The following is a 21,313-nucleotide window of genomic DNA, read 5'->3' on the forward strand; positions in this document are numbered from 1 at the left end:
AAGTCTGCTGCACCTGCGCAGCACGCTGATGTCACCTCACCCTGGAGCTCCCATTACACATCATTATCAACGTCTGCAATTATTGATCACTCCCTGAGATAGTTCCGTCTGGCACCTTCAGTGCTCCAGTCCAGACGCGAGGACGGGGCCCCTACAGCGAGCAGAAGGTTTAATTGCAGGCCTTGGTTGTCTCTGCGCCTCACTGATGTTGGCATCTTTCCCGGAGCCTGCAGCACAATCCGTCTCGGGAGTCTGCGGGTTGCAAAACCCTGTGGTCATGAGAGGGTTAAAAGGTAAAGAACCCGCGTCTCGGCAGATGCGCGACCAAAGCGGGGGCCCTGCAGAATCCTAAATAAGTGCTTGAGATTCTGCAACATCATAGAGTCGTATGTATCGGGTATATTCACTAGTGGCTTTCATGAGGCGAGAGGCACAGGATGCCTCATGTTTCAGGGACGTCTCCAGGTCCTCAGTCAACCAAAAGCGCGCCCCTCCCGTGCCGCAGCCCCTTCCCTCCAGGCTCTTTAAAGGGCGTCTATCAGCAGATTTGTACCTATGACACTGGCTGACCTGTTCAGGGCTCTCACAAGCGGCCCCAAACGGATCAGTTCAGCCCCAATACATTCTGAATGGATAAGGATCCGCTCAGAATGCATCAGTTTGCCTCCGTTCTGCCTCCATTCCGCTCTGGAGGCGGACACCAAAACGCTGCTTGCAGCGTTTTGGTGTCCGCCTGACGATGCCGTTTTTACTGGCCGTTTTCACTGGCACAATAGAAAACGGATCCGTCCTCCATTGACTTTCAATGGTGTTCAAGACGGATCCGTTTTGGCTATGTTAAAGATAATACAAACGGATCCGTTCTGAATGGATGCATGCGGTTGTATTATCGGTGCGGATCCGTCTGTGCAGATCCGTGACCGATCCATAATAAACGCGAGTGTGAAAGTAGCCTTACATGTGCGCTTGGCAGCTGAAGACATCTGTGTTGGTCCCATGTTCACGTGTCCGCATTGCTGAGAAAAATTATGTTTTATTATATGCAAATGAGCCTCTAGGAGCAAAGAGGGCGTTGATGATGCACCTAGAGGTTCTGCTCTCTCTTCAGCTGCCGTGTCCTCTACACTTTATTTCACAGGATCAGATGTGATGATGTTCTCACTGCTTGGCCCTGTCAATCAAAGTGCGGAGGATGCAGCAGTTGCAGAGAGGGCAGAGACTCTAGGTGTAACGGCAACGCCCCCGTTGCTCCTAGAGGCTCATTTGCATATAATAAAACATTATTTTTCTCAGTAATGCGGGCACATATGAACATGGGACCAACACAGATGCCTTCAGCTGCCAAGAGCACATGGAACAGGTCAGCCAGTGTCGTAGGTACAAAACTGCTGACAGATGCCATATTGTGCTTTGGAGTAGTGTGCTCCCTTCCCTGAGGCCTAGAGGTATTTAATGCCTTAGATTACGTAATTCTTGCCGGGTACTAATCAATGAATCGTTTAGATTCTCATAAATTTTGGTCTCCTTCTGCCCAGCCCCCCCTCCTTCATTCATGACTTCCAGATTGTTGCCGCAGAACATGATCTCATTTACCTCGTCCGAATGAGTCAGAATTCACCTTCTCGGCGCTGACATTTACCTGATAACTGCGACATTTGTCAGACTGGATCATTTTCAGTAACAATCCAGACCACCAGGGGAGAGGCCTGCCAAGCCTCCGCGCAGCAAAGTTCACAGGTACCCCCAGGGAGGGACCTGCCACTTATAAAGGGGTGGGAGGGGGTGGCAGAGCTTACTGTTCAATAGAATACTTCCAGGAGACTTTAAAAAAAACATATAGCTTGAGCTGCTCCGTGCCCCCATGACAACACTTCTTGTCTGTGCTCTGCTGTTGCCTTCCACTGTCCGCATCCTCACAGTGCTGTGTAGATGGTGACGTGGCCGACTTCAGCGAGCTTCACGTCTGCGTGTGTACGTCCAGCACCGGCCGGGTCGCTGCACGCAGTGCTGGCACAGGACTGCACACAGCTCTGCTCCTCTCTGACTTCTCTCTTTTCACCACTGCAGGTTCTGTCCATGCCACGTCCATTGCGGCGTCGCGCGTCGAGCAGGCGCTTTCAGAAATGGCCTCTTCTTTGCAGAGCAGCACCCCAAAGCAAGGCCCGCTACACCCATGGATGACCCTGGCACAGATCTGGCTTCACGCAGGTAACGTGCATCCATTCAGTCTGAATGCTGTATTGCTTGTTTCAGTCTCCTGCAAAAAGGACCCCTAACCCTCCTCATGGATGTGCCCATGCCAGTCTTCTAGGTGGCACTTGTAAAATGACAACCTGTGTCAGTCAATGCTCCACATGTCTCTCCTGGACTGATACATAGTAACAACTCCTCAGCCCTGTGACTCTTTTTCAGCTTCTGAATGTAAACAAGAATGTTCCCGTTTACTGACAGCAAGCAGGTAACTTGTAAATGGTGAGGAGTTGAAATACGGTACAAAACAAGGACAGAAAATTGCAACTCGACACTTTTGAGAAAAGTGGGTGTGCTATGGGGAGGGTGGGGGCTTAGTGGATCTGACCCCCCCACCACCACCACCACCTTCTCACTGTGGCGAGGCTTTTTAACTAATAACATAAAGGGGTATTCCAGTTGTTAGAAGTTATCCTCTGCCCACAGGATAGGGGATAACTATATAGACCAGTGGGCGTCCCCCTGAAATGAACAGAGCAGCCGGTCGGCATGCGTGTGGTCACTCCATTCATTTCAGAGGGGGCACGGGGCCCCCGTTCTCGTGATCGGTGGGGGTTCCAGCAGTAGGACCCCCACGACCTAATAGTTATCCCCTTTCCTGTGGACGCTGGCCCTTTAATATCAGTCCTGAGTGTCCGTCAGTGAAGAAACCTCCCCCCCGGCTTCATGCCAGTCTGACCTTGTTGCAGTGACAGAGATCTGGTCGGAAACAGTGATGGGAGACTTCCCCGGCTGAAATTTCAGCCTCCGACTCTTTAGCGCACAACAACCTCCTGCCCTTTCGTCCTCCTCATCACGGTATCACGCGGGGATGATGGAATTACAGCGGCTCCACCTGAGGCCGCCCCTCCTGGATGCAGCATGTCATCACCGTGAAGGACTCCGCCGTGCACTATGAACTGACCGCGAGAAAGGCCAGGAGAGGACACGTGAACTAGCCCTTTTAATAGTAGCGGGGTGCCCGCTGGGGCGACCAGAAGCAGGTCATATCGACGTCTCTGGAAGGAAAGCTAAAAATTGCTTGTAAGTGGGTGGTTAATTCCTGCTTGTTGCCGCTCCTGATTATAGCCTTCACGTCTGCGCCTTCCACAGTCAAAACTGCAAAAACTATTCATAGCGGCGCTGCGCGTAACCCTTCAGGTGCCTCACCGCTCCGTGTTGCTGGTATGCCGCCCCTTATACCAGACTTACCGCACACAGAACAATACAAACCTCAGGAATCCCACCTCAGACCTGATCTGAGCAGCAGACTGTCTTCTGTCACTAGTGGGTGCTGTTTATTAAAGGGCCATACACTGCAGTAATCAGTGATCTGAAAGCACTTCACCCTCTGCACATATCATCCGCATGAATTGCTGCTCCTCTATTTTGTTCTTTTTGTCCAGCAGCCTTCTAATGTATTGTGTGTTTCCATTTCTCTCTATTTCCAAGATTTGTGCTTGCTTTCAGTGAATGGAAACATTTTAACTTCCACCAAAATCTATTGAGGTCAGCAGGATCAATCTCTCTTTTGTCGTCTAGGCTGTTAAAGGGCATCTGTCAGCACTGCAGTTTTGTACCTAGGAAACTGGCTGATCTGTTACATGTGCGCTCGGCATCTGTGTTGGTCCCATGTTCCTATCTGCCCGCATTGCTGAGAAAAATGATGTTTTATTATATGCAAATGAGCCTCTAGGAGCAATGGGGGCGTTACCATTACACCTAGAGGCTCTGCTCTCTCTGCAACTGCCGCACCCTCTACAATTTGATTGTGATGATGTTTACACTGCCTGGCCCTGACAATAAAAGTGCAGATGCCACGGCAGTTGCAGAGAGAGCAGAGCCTCTAGGTGCAACCGCAACCCCCCCGTTGCTCCTAGAGACTAATTTGCATATATTAAAACTCCAATCACACAACAGGTCAGCCAGTTTCATAGGTACAAAACTGCTGACAGATGCTCTTTAAACTCACAGAGGATTGACTATAGACGGGATGCAACTGTAGCACAGCCTCAGCTGTGTGAGCAGAGCAAACATCGGTGCATCCTCTTGAATGTAGGGGTGAACAGAGGCATGTTCAGCCTTGGCAGAAAATCTTGCTTGATCTCCTGGGGCAGCAGTCGTTTCTCTACACTGATGAAATGGGGGGGCGGCTCGGTGGGAGGTCGTATTAGCTCAGAGTGCCGCTCATCAGACAGCAGCGCTGGTTATTAAAGGTACAGGCACCTGATTGTAATCCATCAGGAGATAGACGACAAATTGACATCAGTGAGTGTTCGGATCCCCTTACACCCGCGCAGCAGGCGTTACCTGCCGTGTATTATTCATCAGGTGACCCCGGGGCCCGATAACATTACCAGAAAACAGCGCTCAGCAGACGAAGCTATGAACGCTGCCAGGAGTGGAGACTAATCAGAGAGGCGATCACAGAGTGCCAATCAGTGCGGGCGCCAACCTATCTCTGCCGCCGGCGAATACAGTTTATATGTCCACTTGTAAAAGGAGCCGTCCCATGAAGCAGTTGCTGTTCAAGCAATTCCCTGATATTTTACACTTGCTTTACTTTCCACCTGATGGTGTCAGGTAATCGCTTGAATTGTAAATCCCTAATATAAACCTGCAGCGATTGAACACTGCCACCAGGCAGTGGAGCTCTGTCAGCAGATATGGCGCCATCTGTAGCCTGCAGCCCCTGCATTAAACATGGAGGATTTTAACAGGGACTATTAGGTAGTTGTTATGTCAGCAGTTTCCTGGCATTTTATGACCCCTCCATTATTTCCAAATACTTGACATTTAGACTCTGAGCTGGAAAGGTAGGTAGGTGGGGAGACTGAGGTCTGAAATTATTTCCTGTTCTCACGGACAGAAGAGAATTGCACGTTCCTGGGTAACTGCTGAACCAGCACTTCCACGAACCACTTAAATATGCAACCGAACTGGAGGAGTAATCATGAGAATGTGTGGTCACCCAGCTTTTCCAGGCTCCTGAAGAAATATGCCTCCTGCATTACTGGAGATCTGCCGTTCCGGACTCTAGAAAAGCTGGGTGCTGGAGCGATTGATTCCACCTGGTCTGTATAGTACTGACTCACACCGCTGCATTGTGAGCCTTCGCTGCCTTGTGGTGGCGCCATACAATAACTGCTCTGTTCTGCCCAATGCACGCGCCACGTCTGATGAGCAGGTGGATTGTGCGCGTTCTGCTAGCATTATCTCCTGTACAGGAATGTGCGTGGCGGTGCAGCGCTCACAGGGCAGGAGCCGGCACTGGCACATTCTCACAACACGCTGCGCAGATAATGATCAGTGAAGCTGTCGGCACATTCTCTCTTCCGTCCAATGACTGAAAGACCATCAGATAATTCTACTATACCCAACCTTTACACATCGTGTAAACGGAATCCTCCAAGCAGAACTTCCTGATTTCATCATCATTAACCCCATATAGATTTATTATAGCAGTTATATCCTTGTACATAGGAGCAGTATTATAGTAGTTATATCCTTGTACATAGGAGCAGTATTATAGTATTTATATCCTTGTACATAGGAGCAGTATTATAGTAGTTATATTCTTGTACATAGGAGCAGTATTATAGTAGTTATATTCTGATATATAGGAGCAGTATTATAGTAGTTATATCCTTGTACATAGGAGCAGTATTATAGTAGTTATATTCTTGTACATAGGAGCAGTATTATAGTAGTTATATTCTGATATATAGGAGCAGTATTATAGTAGTTATATCCTTGTACATAGGAGCAGTATTATAGTAGTTATATTCTGATATATAGGAGCAGTATTATAGTAGTTATATCCTTGTACATAGGAGGCAGTATTATTCTCGTACATAGGGGCAGTATTATATTAGTTATATTCTTGTACATAGGAGCAGTGTTATAGTAGTTGTATTTTTGTACATAGAAGCAGTATTATAGTAGTTATATTCTTGTCCATAGGAGCAGTATTATAGTAGTTATATTCTTGTACATAGGAGCAGTATTATAGTAGTTATATTCTTGTACATAGGAACAGTATTATAGCAGTTATATTCTTGTACATAGGAGGCAGTATTATAGTAGTAATATTCTTGTACAAAGGAGCAGTATTATAGTAGTTATATTCTTTTACATAGGAGGCAGTATTGTAGTAGGAATATTCTTGTACATAGGAGCAGTATTATAGTAGTTATATTCTTGTACATAGGAGCAGTATTATTGTAGTTATATTCTTGTACATAGGAGGCAGTATTATAGTATATTCTTGTACATAGGAGCAGTATTATTGTAGTTATATTCTTGTACATAGGAGCAGTATTATAGTAGTTATATTCTTGTACATAGGAGGCAGTATTATAGTAGTTATATTCCTGTACATAGGAGGCAGTATTATAGTAGGAATATTCTTGTACATAGGAGGCAGTATTATAGTAGTTATATTCTTGTACATAGGAGCAGTATTATAGCAGTTATATTCTTGTACATAGGAGCAGTATTATAGTAGTTATATTCTTGTACATAGGAGCAGTATTATAGTAGTTATATTCTTGTACATAGGAGGCAGTATTATAGCAGTTATATTCTTGTACATAGGAGCAGTATTATAGTAGTTATATTCTTGTACATAGGAGCAGTATTATAGTAGTTATATCCTTGTACATAGGAGCAGTATTATAGTAGTTATATTCTTGTACATAGGAGGCAGTATTATAGTAGTTATATTCTTGTACATAGGAGCAGTATTATAGTAGTTATATTCTTGTACATAGGAGCAGTATTATAGTAGTTATATTCTTGTACATAGGAGCAGTATTATAGTAGTTATATTCTTGTACATAGGAGCAGTATTATAGTAGATATATTCTTGTACATAGGAGGCAGTATTATAGTAGTTATATTCTTGTACATAGGAGGCAGTATTATAGTAGTTATATTCTTGTACATAGGAGGCAGTATTATAGTAGGAATATTCTTGTACATAGGAGGCAGTATTATAGTAGTTATATTCTTGTATATAGGAGCAGTATTATAGTAGTTATATTCTTGTACATAGGAGCAGTATTATAGTAGTTATATTCTTATACATAGGAGCAGTATTATAGTAGTTATATTCTTGTACATAGGAGGCAGTATTATAGTAGGAATATTCTTGTACATAGGAGCAGTATTATAGTAGCTATATTCTTGTACATAGGAGAAGTATTATAGTAGTTATATTCTTGTACATAGGAGCAGTATTATAGTAGTTATATTCTTGTACATAGGAGGCAGCATTATAGTAATTATATTCTTGTATATAGGAGTAGTATTATAGTAGTTATATTCTTGTACATAGGAGGCAGTATTATAGTAGTTATATTCTTGTACATAGGAGCAGTATTATAGTAGTTATATTCTTGTACATAGGAGGCAGTATTATAGTAGTTATATTCCTGTACATATGGGGAAGAGTATTATAGTTTGTGTTGCATTAATGAAGAAATTGTCAGGGAAACTGGTAAGTGACAACCACTTATCTCAGAACATTTATTCCCCTGCTCCTGTGTACATTGCCCAGCAGGGGGCGACACTGAGCTAGTTAGAAAGATTATGAAATCTGTGCTCTGACATGATTGGAGGGACATTCAGCGTTAAATGATTCAGTAAAACCTCTTCTGTGCATTGATTTTTCCTGTGACTCGGGGATGAGTCAGTTGTGTGTGCTGTGGGTAGGTTTTATGTACCGCTAGCTTTCTGTGCAGGGATGGCCGCCATGGCACTCCTCCTCTGAATGGCATTCTGCTGTGGCACAGAGGGTTAATTGAGGACACTGGGGTATGAGGCGCACTCTTATTGTGTGTGCTGAGGCCGCTCTCTTTCCATATAAAGGCACAGTGCCATCCAACCAGTGCTAGCAGACTTGTCATAATTGTGTGTTCTTCCATGTGATGTGTGCCAGGGTCCAGCTGCGCTGACATCGCTTATGGAGGATGATGCACGCTGATTACTATCATCTCTGCAGCCTGAAATACCACTGCATGTGCTGCCGTCATGGGGGCTGACCCCCGGCATTTCGCTTGTCAGGAGAGTAAAGTGATCTAAAAGCCAAGAGGGAAAAAAACTGGAGATCATGTGTGAAGAAATAATATAATCTAGTGGTCTGAATCCTTTTAGCAACTTGCTGATGGTTTCCTTAAAAAAAAAAAAAAAAAAAAAACACTAGACATTGGAATTCTCCCACTAAGTGGGTGATACCCATTACATTAGGAAAGTCTGAGCAGTTCCTTAGTATATCCTCACAGTTGAACCCAGTTTGCTCTGCAGCGACAGAGATTACTGATGGTTTCCGAGTAAAAGGTGGTGAGTTTGAAGCATTCTGCATGTTACTAACAGGTTACATGAAGATGTTATGTAAGTATTTCCCGACAGCAAAAATGGCATGCTTTATACTTGCAGACCACGTGACGCTAGATATTTTCTTGTGTCTTCACAGCGGAGGTATACATCGGGATAGGGAAACCGTCAGAAGCCACAGCCTGTATCCAGGAGGCAGCCAACCTGTTCCCCATGTCACACAATGTGCTGTATATGAGAGGTCAGGTGTCCGAGCTGAGAGGGAACATTGACGATGCCAAGAGGTGGTATGAAGAGGCGCTGTCCATCAGCCCCACTCATGTGAAAAGCATGCAGAGACTGGTGAGCATCAACAGGGGGCCGCACGGCCAGTACACCCCCCAGTTACAGGTGTGGAGGACCCCTGTCCAGGGCCACTGGTGACGCATCACTCACAACTGCTCTATCTCCCCTACACAGTCCTGGCCACATTACAATGAAGTCAGTGTCCGGTGTAATTTACAGACGTCCTGCCTTGCAAAGGGAAAGCTGTTCTGGTCCACGTCGCCTCCAGAGCTGCATTCACAATGCTGCTGGTTGTTTGCTGCATATATTGTCAGTACATGGGGCTCCTTTTCCATCGCAACTTGTTTGGCTAATCTGCTAAATAATGCATTAAAGGGGTATTCCTGTTATAATAAGTTATCCCCTATCCACAGAAAAGGGGATGTCAGATTGCTGAGACCCCCCACTGAACACGAAAACTGGGGCCCAGTGACCGGGGGAACCTCCCTGAAATGGACGGAGCGGCTGGTCGGAAAAGAGTGCCGCTGCTCCATTCATTTCTACGGGAGCGCCGGAGATACCCGAGTACTGCTCACCAATCTCTAGCACTCCCATAGAAATGGAACGACGGTACGTATTTCCGGCCAGCCGCTCTGTCCATTTCGGGGGGAGCTATAGTTATCGTGATCAGTGGGGGTCCTAGCGCTGGAACCCCCAGTGATCACAATGATATTCTGATAGCTATCCCCTATTCTGTGGAATACCCCTTTAAACGCCAAGTTACAATATAACTGGGATGACCTACTATTAAGGGGCATAAGAAAGTTGGGTGACAATGTGGGAGCTGGATTGGTTGTCACCCAGCTTTCCCAGAAACAGATCATTACAGCTGAATAGATTTTGTTACTGCAGAGACGGTGACACCACGACTTTCTTTATTTTGGGCTACAGCTCTGGATTTGAATGGAGTATAGTCCATTAAGTCATTGAAAATCTGTTCACGATGAGGGAAGCGAGACAAGTTACTCGGTGCTGTATGCAGATCTGGATGTGAGCTGCAAAAGGCTGAATTAATCAGTGTGCGTCCACTATGACCCCACAGTCTGTGTGTCTGGATACCTCCTGGGGCGGCCCCCTCCCCCTCCCATCATGCCGGCTCAGATTATGGTTATGACATAACAGAGGCAGCCTTGTTACCCCGTGTGGTGCGGCGGCTCAGCACAGATTTCTTCATTCTTCCCGGGACGTCTTGTCAGACACCACAGGGCTAAGGCTGCAGGAAGGATCCTGTTACTTATCGACAGTCGCATTTCTGAAGAGTGTCCACCAAGACATGACGCATTTTGGGTTCTGTATAAGTGGACTTGTGGCTCCCCTGCTCTGCACGTCATGATGAGTCCCAGTCCACATGGTGCCAGGTGTTTTGTAAAGGGGGATGGATCCAGCTGTAGGGTTCCTAAAAACCTCAAGAGGGCGCTGTTCTAAGTCACAGCTAAAAATCTCGGTATTGCGCTGTACCATTACGGTGGCCATTAGCAGGAGTTGTTAGGAGTGTTCCTTTAAGAATTTACACATGAGCACAATGCAGGGACGGGTATCTCCAGAGAGCTTTTCCTATTTTTTATTTTATTTTTTTCAACTTTTTTATTAGCAATAGTAAAACGCAATTACACTGTATAGACAATATTGCAGTATAGGGTACAGTCAGCAAAGCAGAATCAGTCCACAGAAATTCTCAAACCAAAGCACTGCTGCATACAACCTGTTTTAGTGGAGCTTTTCCTATTTAAGGGTCAAAGAGGTTGTTCGGGATTAGAAAAATGTCTGCTTTCTTCCAAAAACAGCACCTCCCCTGTCCACAGGTTGTGTCTGGTATTGCAGCTCAATTCCATTGGCATTAAAGGGCAGAGCTGCAATACCACATGCAACCTGTGGACAGGGGTAGTGCTGTTTTTGGAAGAAAGCAGCCATTTGGTTTTTTTGCTAATCCTGGTATTATTGCACTTGAAAATATGGCCGCCTTCGTTGAGTATAATCTACGTTTCTTCCTCCTCCCTATTTTAGAGTTTGATCCTCCATCATCACGGCCGCTACAGCCTGGCGGAGAAAATCCTGCGGGACGCTGTGCAGGTGAGCTCCACGGCTCACGAAGTGTGGAATAGCCTGGGGGAAGTGCTGCAGGCGCAGGGGAACGATGACGCCGCCACCGAGTGCTTCCTGACCGCCCTGGAGCTGGAGGCGAGCAGTCCGATTGTGCCGTTCACCATCATCCCCAGGGTCCTGTGATGAGGAGTCTGGAGGGGAAGGGGGCAGCGGGGGGGGGGGCGAGACCTTCCCACCTCACACGCCAGTCATGCTTCAGCGTCACAATCGTAACCGCACCGACGATCGCCGCACTCACAACCGGCTGCTCGTGTTGTCCGCATGAAGCCTGTGTCGTGTCTTGTATGTTAGCACAGAGTTATCCTTCAGGAAAAATGAAGACGTTTCACCGCGCTGCAGCCTTTAAAGGCTATCCAAATACAGACTGTATGCAGACATTGGCGGTTGTACGGAGCTCCGTATTTTATGACTGAGCGTGCCGTTTACCTCCCCAAGTTCCGTTTTTAATTTTCTATAGAAAGGGGCGTGGCCAGGCGGTAGTCATATTTCATAGTTTGACTCCGCCCATAACACGCCAACAAATTGCATAGATCGGAGCCGCCATACGCGTGTCACTCTAATTCAGGCAGCGTAAGAACGCTAATATTTGGTGTCAGTTACAATAACGGACACTAAAAATGCGTATACGCCATGCTATTTTTGTGCATCTATTTCGATAAATGTGGCTGCCGCAGTCCTGGGCCGCTCGGACTGAACCGGTCAGACACTCTGTATGATTTCACTCGGTTACTTGTGAACGTGTCATGGCGGCCTGTCGCCATTGACACATGGCTCCCAATGAACGCTGTAATATTTGGGCCTGATCTATATATTTCCAGATTGTAATGTACAGCGCCAGAGCCGGACATTATACAACGTCACACGATAATCGGTAGATTCACGAAAATGTCACAGGCATGCCCGCCCTCGTATATGACAGCATGGCGTCCGGTCATGTCGTAGCATGCGTATTGACTCCTATCATTTTGGAAACAATCGTAAGAGTCTCGTCTGTGAGGGTAAAAAAAAAAAAGGGGGGCGGGGCTGGTTGCCTGTAGCAACGAGTCAGATATTACATTGATTTCAGAGTTGACCAATCAGCTTGTGACTTTCATTGTCTAGCATGCATCTGTAAAATGTGAGCTGGAACCTGACTGGTTGCTATGGACGGTTACAGAATGAAAGCAGCAATGTGATTGGTTAGCTTCTCTGAAGACTGGAATGCGGTTGCTATGGGCAACTACTAGATCTTGTCCCTCCGTCATAACGTCTATGGATATTGTAAATAATCCTCCCTTCCGCCATCGTCCCTCCCCTCCTCATATCGGCTCGCCAGGGGAATGTTCCTGCCTGTCGTCCTAGAAATCACTATATTATCAGAGATTTATATTTTGCCTGTTACAAGACGACGTGGAAATAATGTTCTATTTATGTTTTTTTGTTTAGTTTTTTTTTTCAATGTCGGCTCAGAGATTATTTATGGGGACGAGTAAGACGCTCGGGAGATTTACAGATTACAATGTCAATAAAAATCATTTTTTAAAGGAAGCTTTGTTATATGTGTTAACTCGTGTGATGTCGCACCACACCAAACTCTGACGACGAAGGATCTAATAGACATAAAGAGTTTTACAGTTCTCTGGATGCAGCCTGCAGTGTAAAGAATGGAGGTTTTTCTTTTCCGATAACTTCAGGATGGATCGTTGGTGGAATTACGTCTTTTTTTTTCTTTAAGGCAGCACTCGCATGACTGTATTTTTGGTCTGTGTCCGATCCACGTTTTTTTTACAAATCGCACACGGACCCATTCATTTTTATGGGGCCGCAAAAAATGCGTACAACGGACAGATGTTCATCCATGTGCAGTCCGGATCCGTGCGGCCGAGCAGCACATTATAGAACATGTTCTATTCTTGTCATTTTGGTCTTTATCTTTTTTTTTACCTTTTTTATTGGGGCCTGTGGGATGCGCAAGGACCACATCTGTATTTTGCGGATCGGCGATTTGCCGATCGCAAAATGGATGCGGTTGTGTGAATGCACCCTTCTTGTGGAAAATCCCTGTCTAGCCGTATTTACGGTGGAAAAACGCGCAGGTAGAATTCACTTAAAATTTTGCATGTCTGTATGGACTGCAGCCATTGCACTACAAAACGTGTCCAAGCTCTAGAGCACCGCGCAGAGGCGTAACACCGCTGACGCTGCCATACAGAACTTCATCAGTAGCCGCAGGATAAATCTCCATGTTCATCGTCCTCTTAGACTATGGCGTATCTGTTAAAGAGAGGCCATAAACATGACGTGAACGATTTTCCATCTGGCGGAGAAGGCCGCGCTCGTGTATTGTTGTCCATGGAGGCTGCGGGGGTCACTGAATTCAGGATCCTGCATTGGAGGGGACTGACCACGGGGTGGGGGAATGGGGGGGGATCCTGTATTTAATGTTCAGCACCATCGCATCCCCCTGGGGGTTATAAGTGTGGCGTCCGCCCACGCGCTGACCTACATTTCCTGCACACGGTGAGGTTTTATTAATGAACATACGGTGAGGGCTCCTGAGCGAACGGCGCACAGCTGAATCACAGATATATAGGTCTGGGCTACAGAGGATTCCCGGCCGAGAGATGGAATAAATGGGGCGCGATAAATCCGATGCATTAACCAGCGTCCGACATAGCCCCGTTCACTGGACGCTGCCATCATGTGAAATGGAGCAGACATTACTGGTTATTCTTATCGGGAAATCCCCGATATATTAGTCGTTCCTGTGCAGGAAAGCTGGGTGACTACCATAAGGACCGCCATTACACTCACCCAACTTTTCTAGTCACCGGAATGGTCAGTCTGCCTTATGATGAAAGCAGTAGATGTGTCAGACTTGACCTGTTCTACCTTTATTTTTTACATTGCGGTCCGCAAAAAAAAATAGAAAATTGCAACACGGACGTCATCCGTATTTTGCAAATCCGCGTTTTGCGTACCGAAAAATACAGTGGTGTGCATGAGGCCGCAAAGAGTCTCTGACCCAGTCATCACAATTTGGTACTTGTCAGAGTCACGCAGATCCATATGCTTGCCTGTTTTTTTTTGCTTCCAACGCATCAACTTATAGGGGTTCTCTGGGAATTAACTAAATGAAAATACTTAACCCCTTCAGTACCGAGCCACTTTTCACCTTAAATCCCAGGCCAATTTTTGCAAATCTGACATCACTTTATGTGGTAATAACTTTAAAACGCTTATCCAGGCCATTCTGAGATTGTTTTCTCGTCATATCTTGTACTTCATGACAGTGGTAAAATTGAGTCAAAAAATGTCATTTTTATTTATAAAAAAAAAATACCAAATTTACGAAAAATTAGAAAATTTCAATTTCTCAACTTTTTTAATAGATAGTAATATCTCCAAAAACAGTTATTACTTTACATTCCCCATATGTCTACTTCATGTTTGGATAATTTTGAGAATGCCATTTTATTTTTTGGGGACCGTTACAAGGCTTAGAAGTTTAGAAGCCAATCTTGACATTTTTCAGAAAATTTCCAAAACCCACTTTTTAAGGACCAGTTCAGGTCTAAAGTCACTTTGTGGTTTAATAGAAACCACCGAAAAATGACCCCATTTTAGAAACTACACCCCTCAAGGTATTCAAAACTGATTTTACAAACGTTGCTAACCCTTTAGGTGTTCCACAAGAATTAATGGAAAATGGAGATGAAATTTCAGAATTTCACTTTTTTGGCAGATTTTCCATTTTAATCAAGTTTTTTCCAGTAACAAAGCAAGGGTTAACAGCCAAACAAAACTCAATATTTATTGCGCTGATTCTGTACGGGCAGACGGCATTGCGCAGAAGGAAAGGAACGCCATATGTTTTTTGGAAAGCAGATTTTACTGGGATCATTTTAAGCTGACATGTCACATTTGAAGACCCCCTGATCATTTTTGCTGGATGAGATGACAGTTTTATTGGCACTATTTTGGGGTGCATATGACTTTTTGATCGCTTGGTATTACACTTTTTGGGATGTAAGGTGACAAAAAATGGCTTTTTAGACACCGTTTTTATTATAATTTTTTTTACGGTGTTCACCTGAGGGGTTAGGTCATGTGGTATTTTTATAGAGCAGGTTGTTACGAACGCGGCAATACCTAATATGTGTACTTTTTTATTTATTTTTTAAATAGGGGGGGGGGATTTTACTTTATTTTGGGAAAGGACTTTTTTTGTGGGGACCCCATGGACACCGGACCCGTGAGGATACCGCACGTGACCGCGGCCGTGCAAGGGTTAATGCGCCGGCATTGGTGTTTTCACCAATTCCTGAGCATACAGCAGGGGTCTGGCTATCAGCCGGACCCCTGCCTCTGATCGGGCGGGCGCAGCTCCTGCACCCGCCTGATCAGCCCGCCGTACCTGTACTGCGCTGGCATTTCTGTCCCGCATTCCTGCGCCGTACATGGCGCTGGTATCCTAAGGATTAAATATTACTTGACTATAAATATATTCCTAAATACTTTTCATTAGTTATAATGGCTTGTTTTGTCTGGGGAGCAATCATTAGGAGAAATAAAATGGCCGCTGTCCTATTAGTGCACACAAAACCTGTCCTAATAACACAGGACAAGTTACTTCACAACACTGAGCTAAAGAGCTGCCTCATCCTCCTCTCTGCCTGTCAGGGATTATGATTCTGAATACAGCTGATAAGATCTTCAGCTGAATCTCTGTAGGAATGGAGGAGACATGAAGTACAGAAATGTGGGTGGGGGTAATGAGCAGCAGCACTTGTCTGCAGTCTCCATTACCCCAGTCTGTCCTGTCCGTCCTCTCTGTACTTCATGTCTCCTCATGAACTCCATTCCTACAGAGATTCAGCTGAAGATCTTATCAGTTGTATTCAGTATTTTATAATCCCTGACAAGTAGAGCAGAGGAGGATAAGGCAGCTTTTAGTTCAGTTTTGTGAAGTAACTTGTGCTGCTGTGAGATTAGGACAGGTTTTGTGTGTACTAATAGGACAGCAGTCATTTTATTTCTCCTAATGATTGCTTCCCAGACAAAACAAGCCATTATAACTAATGAAAAGTATTTGTGAATAAATTTTATATATATATATATATATATATATATATATATATATATTACAGTACAGACCAAAAGTTTGGACACACCTTCTCATTCAAAGAGTTTTCTTTATTTTCATGACTATGAAGGCATCAAAACTATGAATTAACACATGTGGAATTATATACGTAACAAACAAGTGTGAAACAACTGAAAATATGTAATATTCTAGGTTCTTCAAAAGAGCCACCTTTTGCTTTGATTACTGCTTTGCACACTCTTGGCATTCTCTTGATGAGCTTCAAGAGGTAGTCCCCTGGCATTGATTCCACAAGGTGCTGATAGCATTCTTTAGAAATGTTGGCCCATATTGATAGGAGAGCATCTTGCAGTTGATGGAGATTTGAGGGATGCACATCCAGGGCACGAAGCTCCCGTTCCACCATATCCCAAAGATGCTCTATTGGGTTGAGATCTGGTGACTGTGGGGCCATTTTAGTACAGTGAACTCATTGTCATGTTCAAGAAACCAATTTGAAATGATTCGAGCTTTGTGACATGGTGCATTATCCTGCTGCAAGTAGCCATCAGAGGATGGATACATGTTCTCATTCTGTTTACACCAAATTCGGACTCTACCATTTGAATGTCTCAACAGAAATCGAGACTCGGACCAGGCAACATTTTTCCAGTCTTCAACAGTCCAATTTTGGTGAGCTCGTGCAAATTGTAGCCTCTTTTTCCTATTTGTAGTGGAGATGAGTGGTACCCGGTGGGGTCTTCTGCTGTTGTAGCCCATCTGCCTCAAGGTTGTGCGTGTTGTGGCTTCACAAATGCTTTGCTGCATACCTCGGTTGTAACGAGTGGTTATTTCAGTCAACGTTGCTCTTCTATCAGCTTGAATCAGTCGGCCCATTCTCCTCTGACCTCTAGCATCCACAAGGCATTTTTGCCCACAGAACGGCCGCATACTGGATGTTTTTCCCTTTTCACACCATTCTTTGTAAACCCTAGAAATGGTTGTGCGTGAAAATCCCTGTAACTGAGCAGATTGTGAAATACTCAGACCGGCCCGTCTGGCACCAACAACCATGCCACGCTCAAAATTGCTTAAATCACCTTTCTTTCCCATTCTGACATTCAGTTTGGAGTTCAGGAGATTGTCTTGACCAGGACCACCCCCCTAAATGCATTGAAGCAACTGCCATGTGATTGGTTGACTAGAGAATTGCATTAATGAGAAATAGAACAGGTGTTCCTAATAATTCTTTAGGTGAGTGTATATATACAGTTACAAGAAAAAGTATGTGAACCCTTTGGGATGATATGGATTTCTGCACAAATTGGTCATAAAATGTGATCTGATCTTCATCTAAGTCACAATAGACAATCACAGTCGGCTTAAACTAATAACACACTAATTAAATGTTACCATGTTTTTATTGAACACACCATGTAAACATTCACAGTGCAGGTGGAAAAAGTATGTGAACCCCCCAGACCAGCAGTCAGCAACCTTCGGCACTCCAGATGTGTTGAAACTACGACTCCCAGCATGCTCCATTCACTTTTATGGGAGTCCTGAAAATAGCTAAGCAAGTGTGCATGCTGGGAGTCGTAGTTTCACCACAGCTGGAGTGCCGAAGGTTGCTGATCCCTGCCCTAGACTAATGACATCTCCAAGAGCTAATTGGAGTGAGGTGTCGCCCAACTGGAGTCCAATCAATGAGATGAGATTGGAGGTGTTGGTTACAGCTGCCCTGCCCGAAAAACACACACCAGTTCTGGGTTTACTTTTCACAAGAAGCATTGCCTGATGTGAATGATGCCTCGCACAAAAGAGCTCTCAGAAGACCTACGATTAAGAATTGTTGACTTGCATAAAGCTGGAAAGGGTTATAAAAGTATCTCCAAAAGCCTTGCTGTTCATCAGTCCACGGTAAGACAAATTGTCTATAAATGGAGAAAGTTCAGCACTGCTGCTGCTCTCCCTAGGAGTGGCCGTCCTGTAAAGATGGCTGCAAGAGCACAGCGCAGACTGCTCAATGAGGTGAAGAAGAATCCTAGAGTGTCAGCTAAAGACTTACAAAAGTCTCGGGCATATGCTAACACCCTGTTAGCGAATCTACGATATGTAAAACACTAAACAAGAATGGATTTCATGGGAGGATACCACAGAGGAAGCCACTGCTGTCCAAAAAAAACATTGCTGCACATTTATAGTTTGCACAAGAGCACCTGGATGTTCCACAGCAGTACTGGCAAAATATTCTGTGGACAGAGGAAACCTAAGTTAAGTTGTTTGGAAGAAACACACAACACTATGTGTGGAGAACAAGAGGCACAGCACACCAACATCAAAACGGCGGGGTGCTGTAGAAGTCACTGTTATGGGGGAGACTGTGGATATCTTTTAACGACACACACAAACATTAGATGAAATATACCAGTGCAGAGTCGGGTCCTTCTGCTAGTATATTTATAATAAAGTAATATTTCAATATTTTTAGCAATTAAATTTTTTTAATTCCTGGGGAACCCCTTTAATGCCATAAATATCCCAGCTTTTGACAGGAGCAATTGTCAACACGATAACGTCATTCACGTTACCTGCCGGCGGTTTTATTATTATGGCTACAATAATAATGGCCTCTTTGTTTTGTGGCTTCTTGCCGCCTCATTGGCATTGTGCTCACCCCAGGAGCCGTATTCTGCAAGCGTCTGGTTTTACCAGAGCAGCTTCGGTCAGATGTGATGGAATATTCATGGCGCCTCTCGTCAGATCTTCCCTGGAGCCGCGCTTCGACCACCGTCTTTATTATCTGACGACCATCAAAAAGAAAAAAACGCGTTGTGGAGGACGAAACGTTTGATATGGTTTATAGAAAGAATTATCCATGTGGCCTTCACAAGCAGCTGTGATCTCTTCAAAGTTCTTCAGTTGGTCTCCCCAGATGGTGGTGGCAGCGGCGGTGGGGACCTGAATATTTCATGGGGAGAATCTCTCTGAAAGGTGAATTCCTTCAAAGGAGCAAAACCAAAAACACAAAGCTGAGCAGGAATAATACGGACATTTACATATGGAGGGGAGGGGGGCGTGCAAATCTGTCAAGAGAGAAGGAACATGGGAGTGTATGCTACCCCTAACTTACAGTAACTGTTCATCCTAGTAGTAGAGCTTCCCAGCAGCACTGAGTATTTCAGGAGAGGAGTGTGCTGATCTTGTGGAAAGTCACAGACAAAGTTACATAGTTGTATCCTGCAGCACAGAGTTTTTCAGCATAGGACCGAACATCTGGCCAATGAAACTAACAGGCCGTTATGGTGCTGGTAGTTCAGGTCATCAGACCCGCTAAGTAGGGTCCTCCAGCAGCCCAGAGTATTTTAGGAGGGTGGTTCAACATTGCAGCCTATTGAAATGCATTAACATCACACGATCTTTAAGGGATTGTCCTGTCTTGTTTTATCATGACTGCACTTTATGTACATAAAACTCCTCTTAAAGGGGTTATCGCACAAAAAAATATTCTACAGTTTTCAAACCAGCGCCTGGATCTGAAGACTTTTGTAATTGCATGTAGTTAAAAAAAAAACTGTATAGCCACAGAATAAAATAAAATACACCTGAGTAGCGCCACCTGCTATTTGTTCTTTCTCTTATTTCTCTGTCTATTTAATTGAGGTGGACACACGCTCAGTTCCATCCTTCAACTGCCTCCTGACTTGCAGCAGAAAGGACACGCCCTTGAGCTGTCAGCTTGATATAAATCTAGCCGAGCAATGAATGGGGAGATCACTGGATCCATATGAGGTACTATATGATGTCTGACTTTAATTTTTTACCTTAATCATGGGATCACCCCTTTAAATATCTGATAAAAAAAATCTGAAGATCTTGCATGTTGTCCTGGACAGGTCACTGGTCCATAGTTGACTGGTCGGTAGTCAGCCGCTTGGAGGAAAAGACCGATTTGACCCTTGGAAACTGATAAGCTGCACTGTGCCCTGACTACATCCAGAGACTGTATTTAAAGGGGGATTCCGTGTGGCCAACAAGAAGTTAAAGAAGCACAGGTCTGCGTGGTACAGGTGTCAGGGTATAAATAAGCACCATTGCACCTGCTTGTCCACCCTCACCTGTCCCTCCGCTGTGTTAGCCTTTTATATATAACGTATCTGGTAATCTCCTGCCGATGACATCTGTTTGCTCCTGCCGAACCCATGGCTGATAGGACGCAGGTCATGTAACGCTGGAGATCGCGGAGGACACGTTAATCCTCTTGATGTCACCTTCGCTCGGATATTGGAGACACGTGGACTGGGTGAGAAGCTGCATCCTGCAGGCATCGCCCTCAATAAACCTCCTGTTGCCTTTTTATTGAAGTTGGATTTTGCAGTTTCCAACCGGTAAGTGACCTGTAATAGATCAATGGGTTTCGCTAAGGCGACGGAGGCGAGCGTCTCATAGGAGCAGCAATGGGCTCCAATGTGAGTATAACAGCCATATCTGAGTCTGACAGTGTTAAATTGTATTAGACTATAGCTACAGTAAGTGCAGTATATAGTAATTGTATATGGCGCATTATTATTATATCAGCACTCTATGGCGTTGTGTATAACTACAGGGCCCCATAGCTCATGGGTAAAGGAGAGGATGGAGAGGCATTGCAAGTGCACATGACTGTTTTGTTTCACCCCTGACATGGCTGGACATACCATAGACAACTCTGGCACTCCAGCAGTTGGGAAACTACAAATCCCAGCATGCACAGTTGTTTGTCTTTTCTTGAAACTCGCACAGAAGTGAATGGAGCATGCTGGGATTTGTAGTTTTACAACAGCGGGAGTGCTGGAGGCTGCTGACTCTTACCGAAGTGGCTGATCATTTTGTACTTTGGGTCCCTTGGACAGAAGGGTCCAACTCCTGTGCCCTGCCCCTGCGGAACTGCAATGGCAGTACACAAGGTGACAAGAAACTGGCACAAGGACCATGGAAAGTTGAAACCAACACCAGGTCCAAGTCGTGTAACTATATCGGTCACAATTGCGACCAGGTCCCTAAGTCGCACTGTGACCCGAGACAAGCGGCAGGGCCTTGGGAAATGAGAGCTCATCTCTGCCCCGCCATTACCTCCGATAGGCTTGAGGCCTAGTTCCTGTAGCCTATCAGAGGCCGGCACCGGACAGCGTGAGTATGGGCAGGGCAGCGAACAGCTCAGAAAACAGGCTGGAAGATGCCTGCACCGCGTTGTTGGCAGCCGCATGGAGGTAAGTA

At 45.1% G+C, this 21,313-nt stretch overlaps 1 protein-coding gene across 3 annotated transcripts in view; it reads left to right on the forward strand.

Annotated features, from left to right (window-relative positions):
* The window catches only part of TTC7B (tetratricopeptide repeat domain 7B), a 56,374-nt gene extending 44,335 nt beyond the window's left edge, over positions 1-12,039 (forward strand). For all 3 annotated transcript variants that reach the window (XM_040412117.1, XM_040412118.1, XM_040412119.1), the window contains 3 exons: positions 2,068-2,208; positions 8,705-8,907; positions 10,894-12,039. In XM_040412117.1, the coding sequence (XP_040268051.1) occupies positions 2,068-2,208; positions 8,705-8,907; positions 10,894-11,115 (566 nt within the window). In that variant the 3' untranslated portion in view covers positions 11,116-12,039. The remainder of the gene's footprint in view (positions 1-2,067; positions 2,209-8,704; positions 8,908-10,893) is intronic.
* The last annotated feature ends 9,274 nt before the right edge of the window (positions 12,040-21,313 follow it).

This window comes from Bufo bufo, chromosome 11 (genome assembly GCF_905171765.1).
Source record: "Bufo bufo chromosome 11, aBufBuf1.1, whole genome shotgun sequence".
NCBI lineage: Eukaryota > Metazoa > Chordata > Amphibia > Anura > Bufonidae > Bufo > Bufo bufo.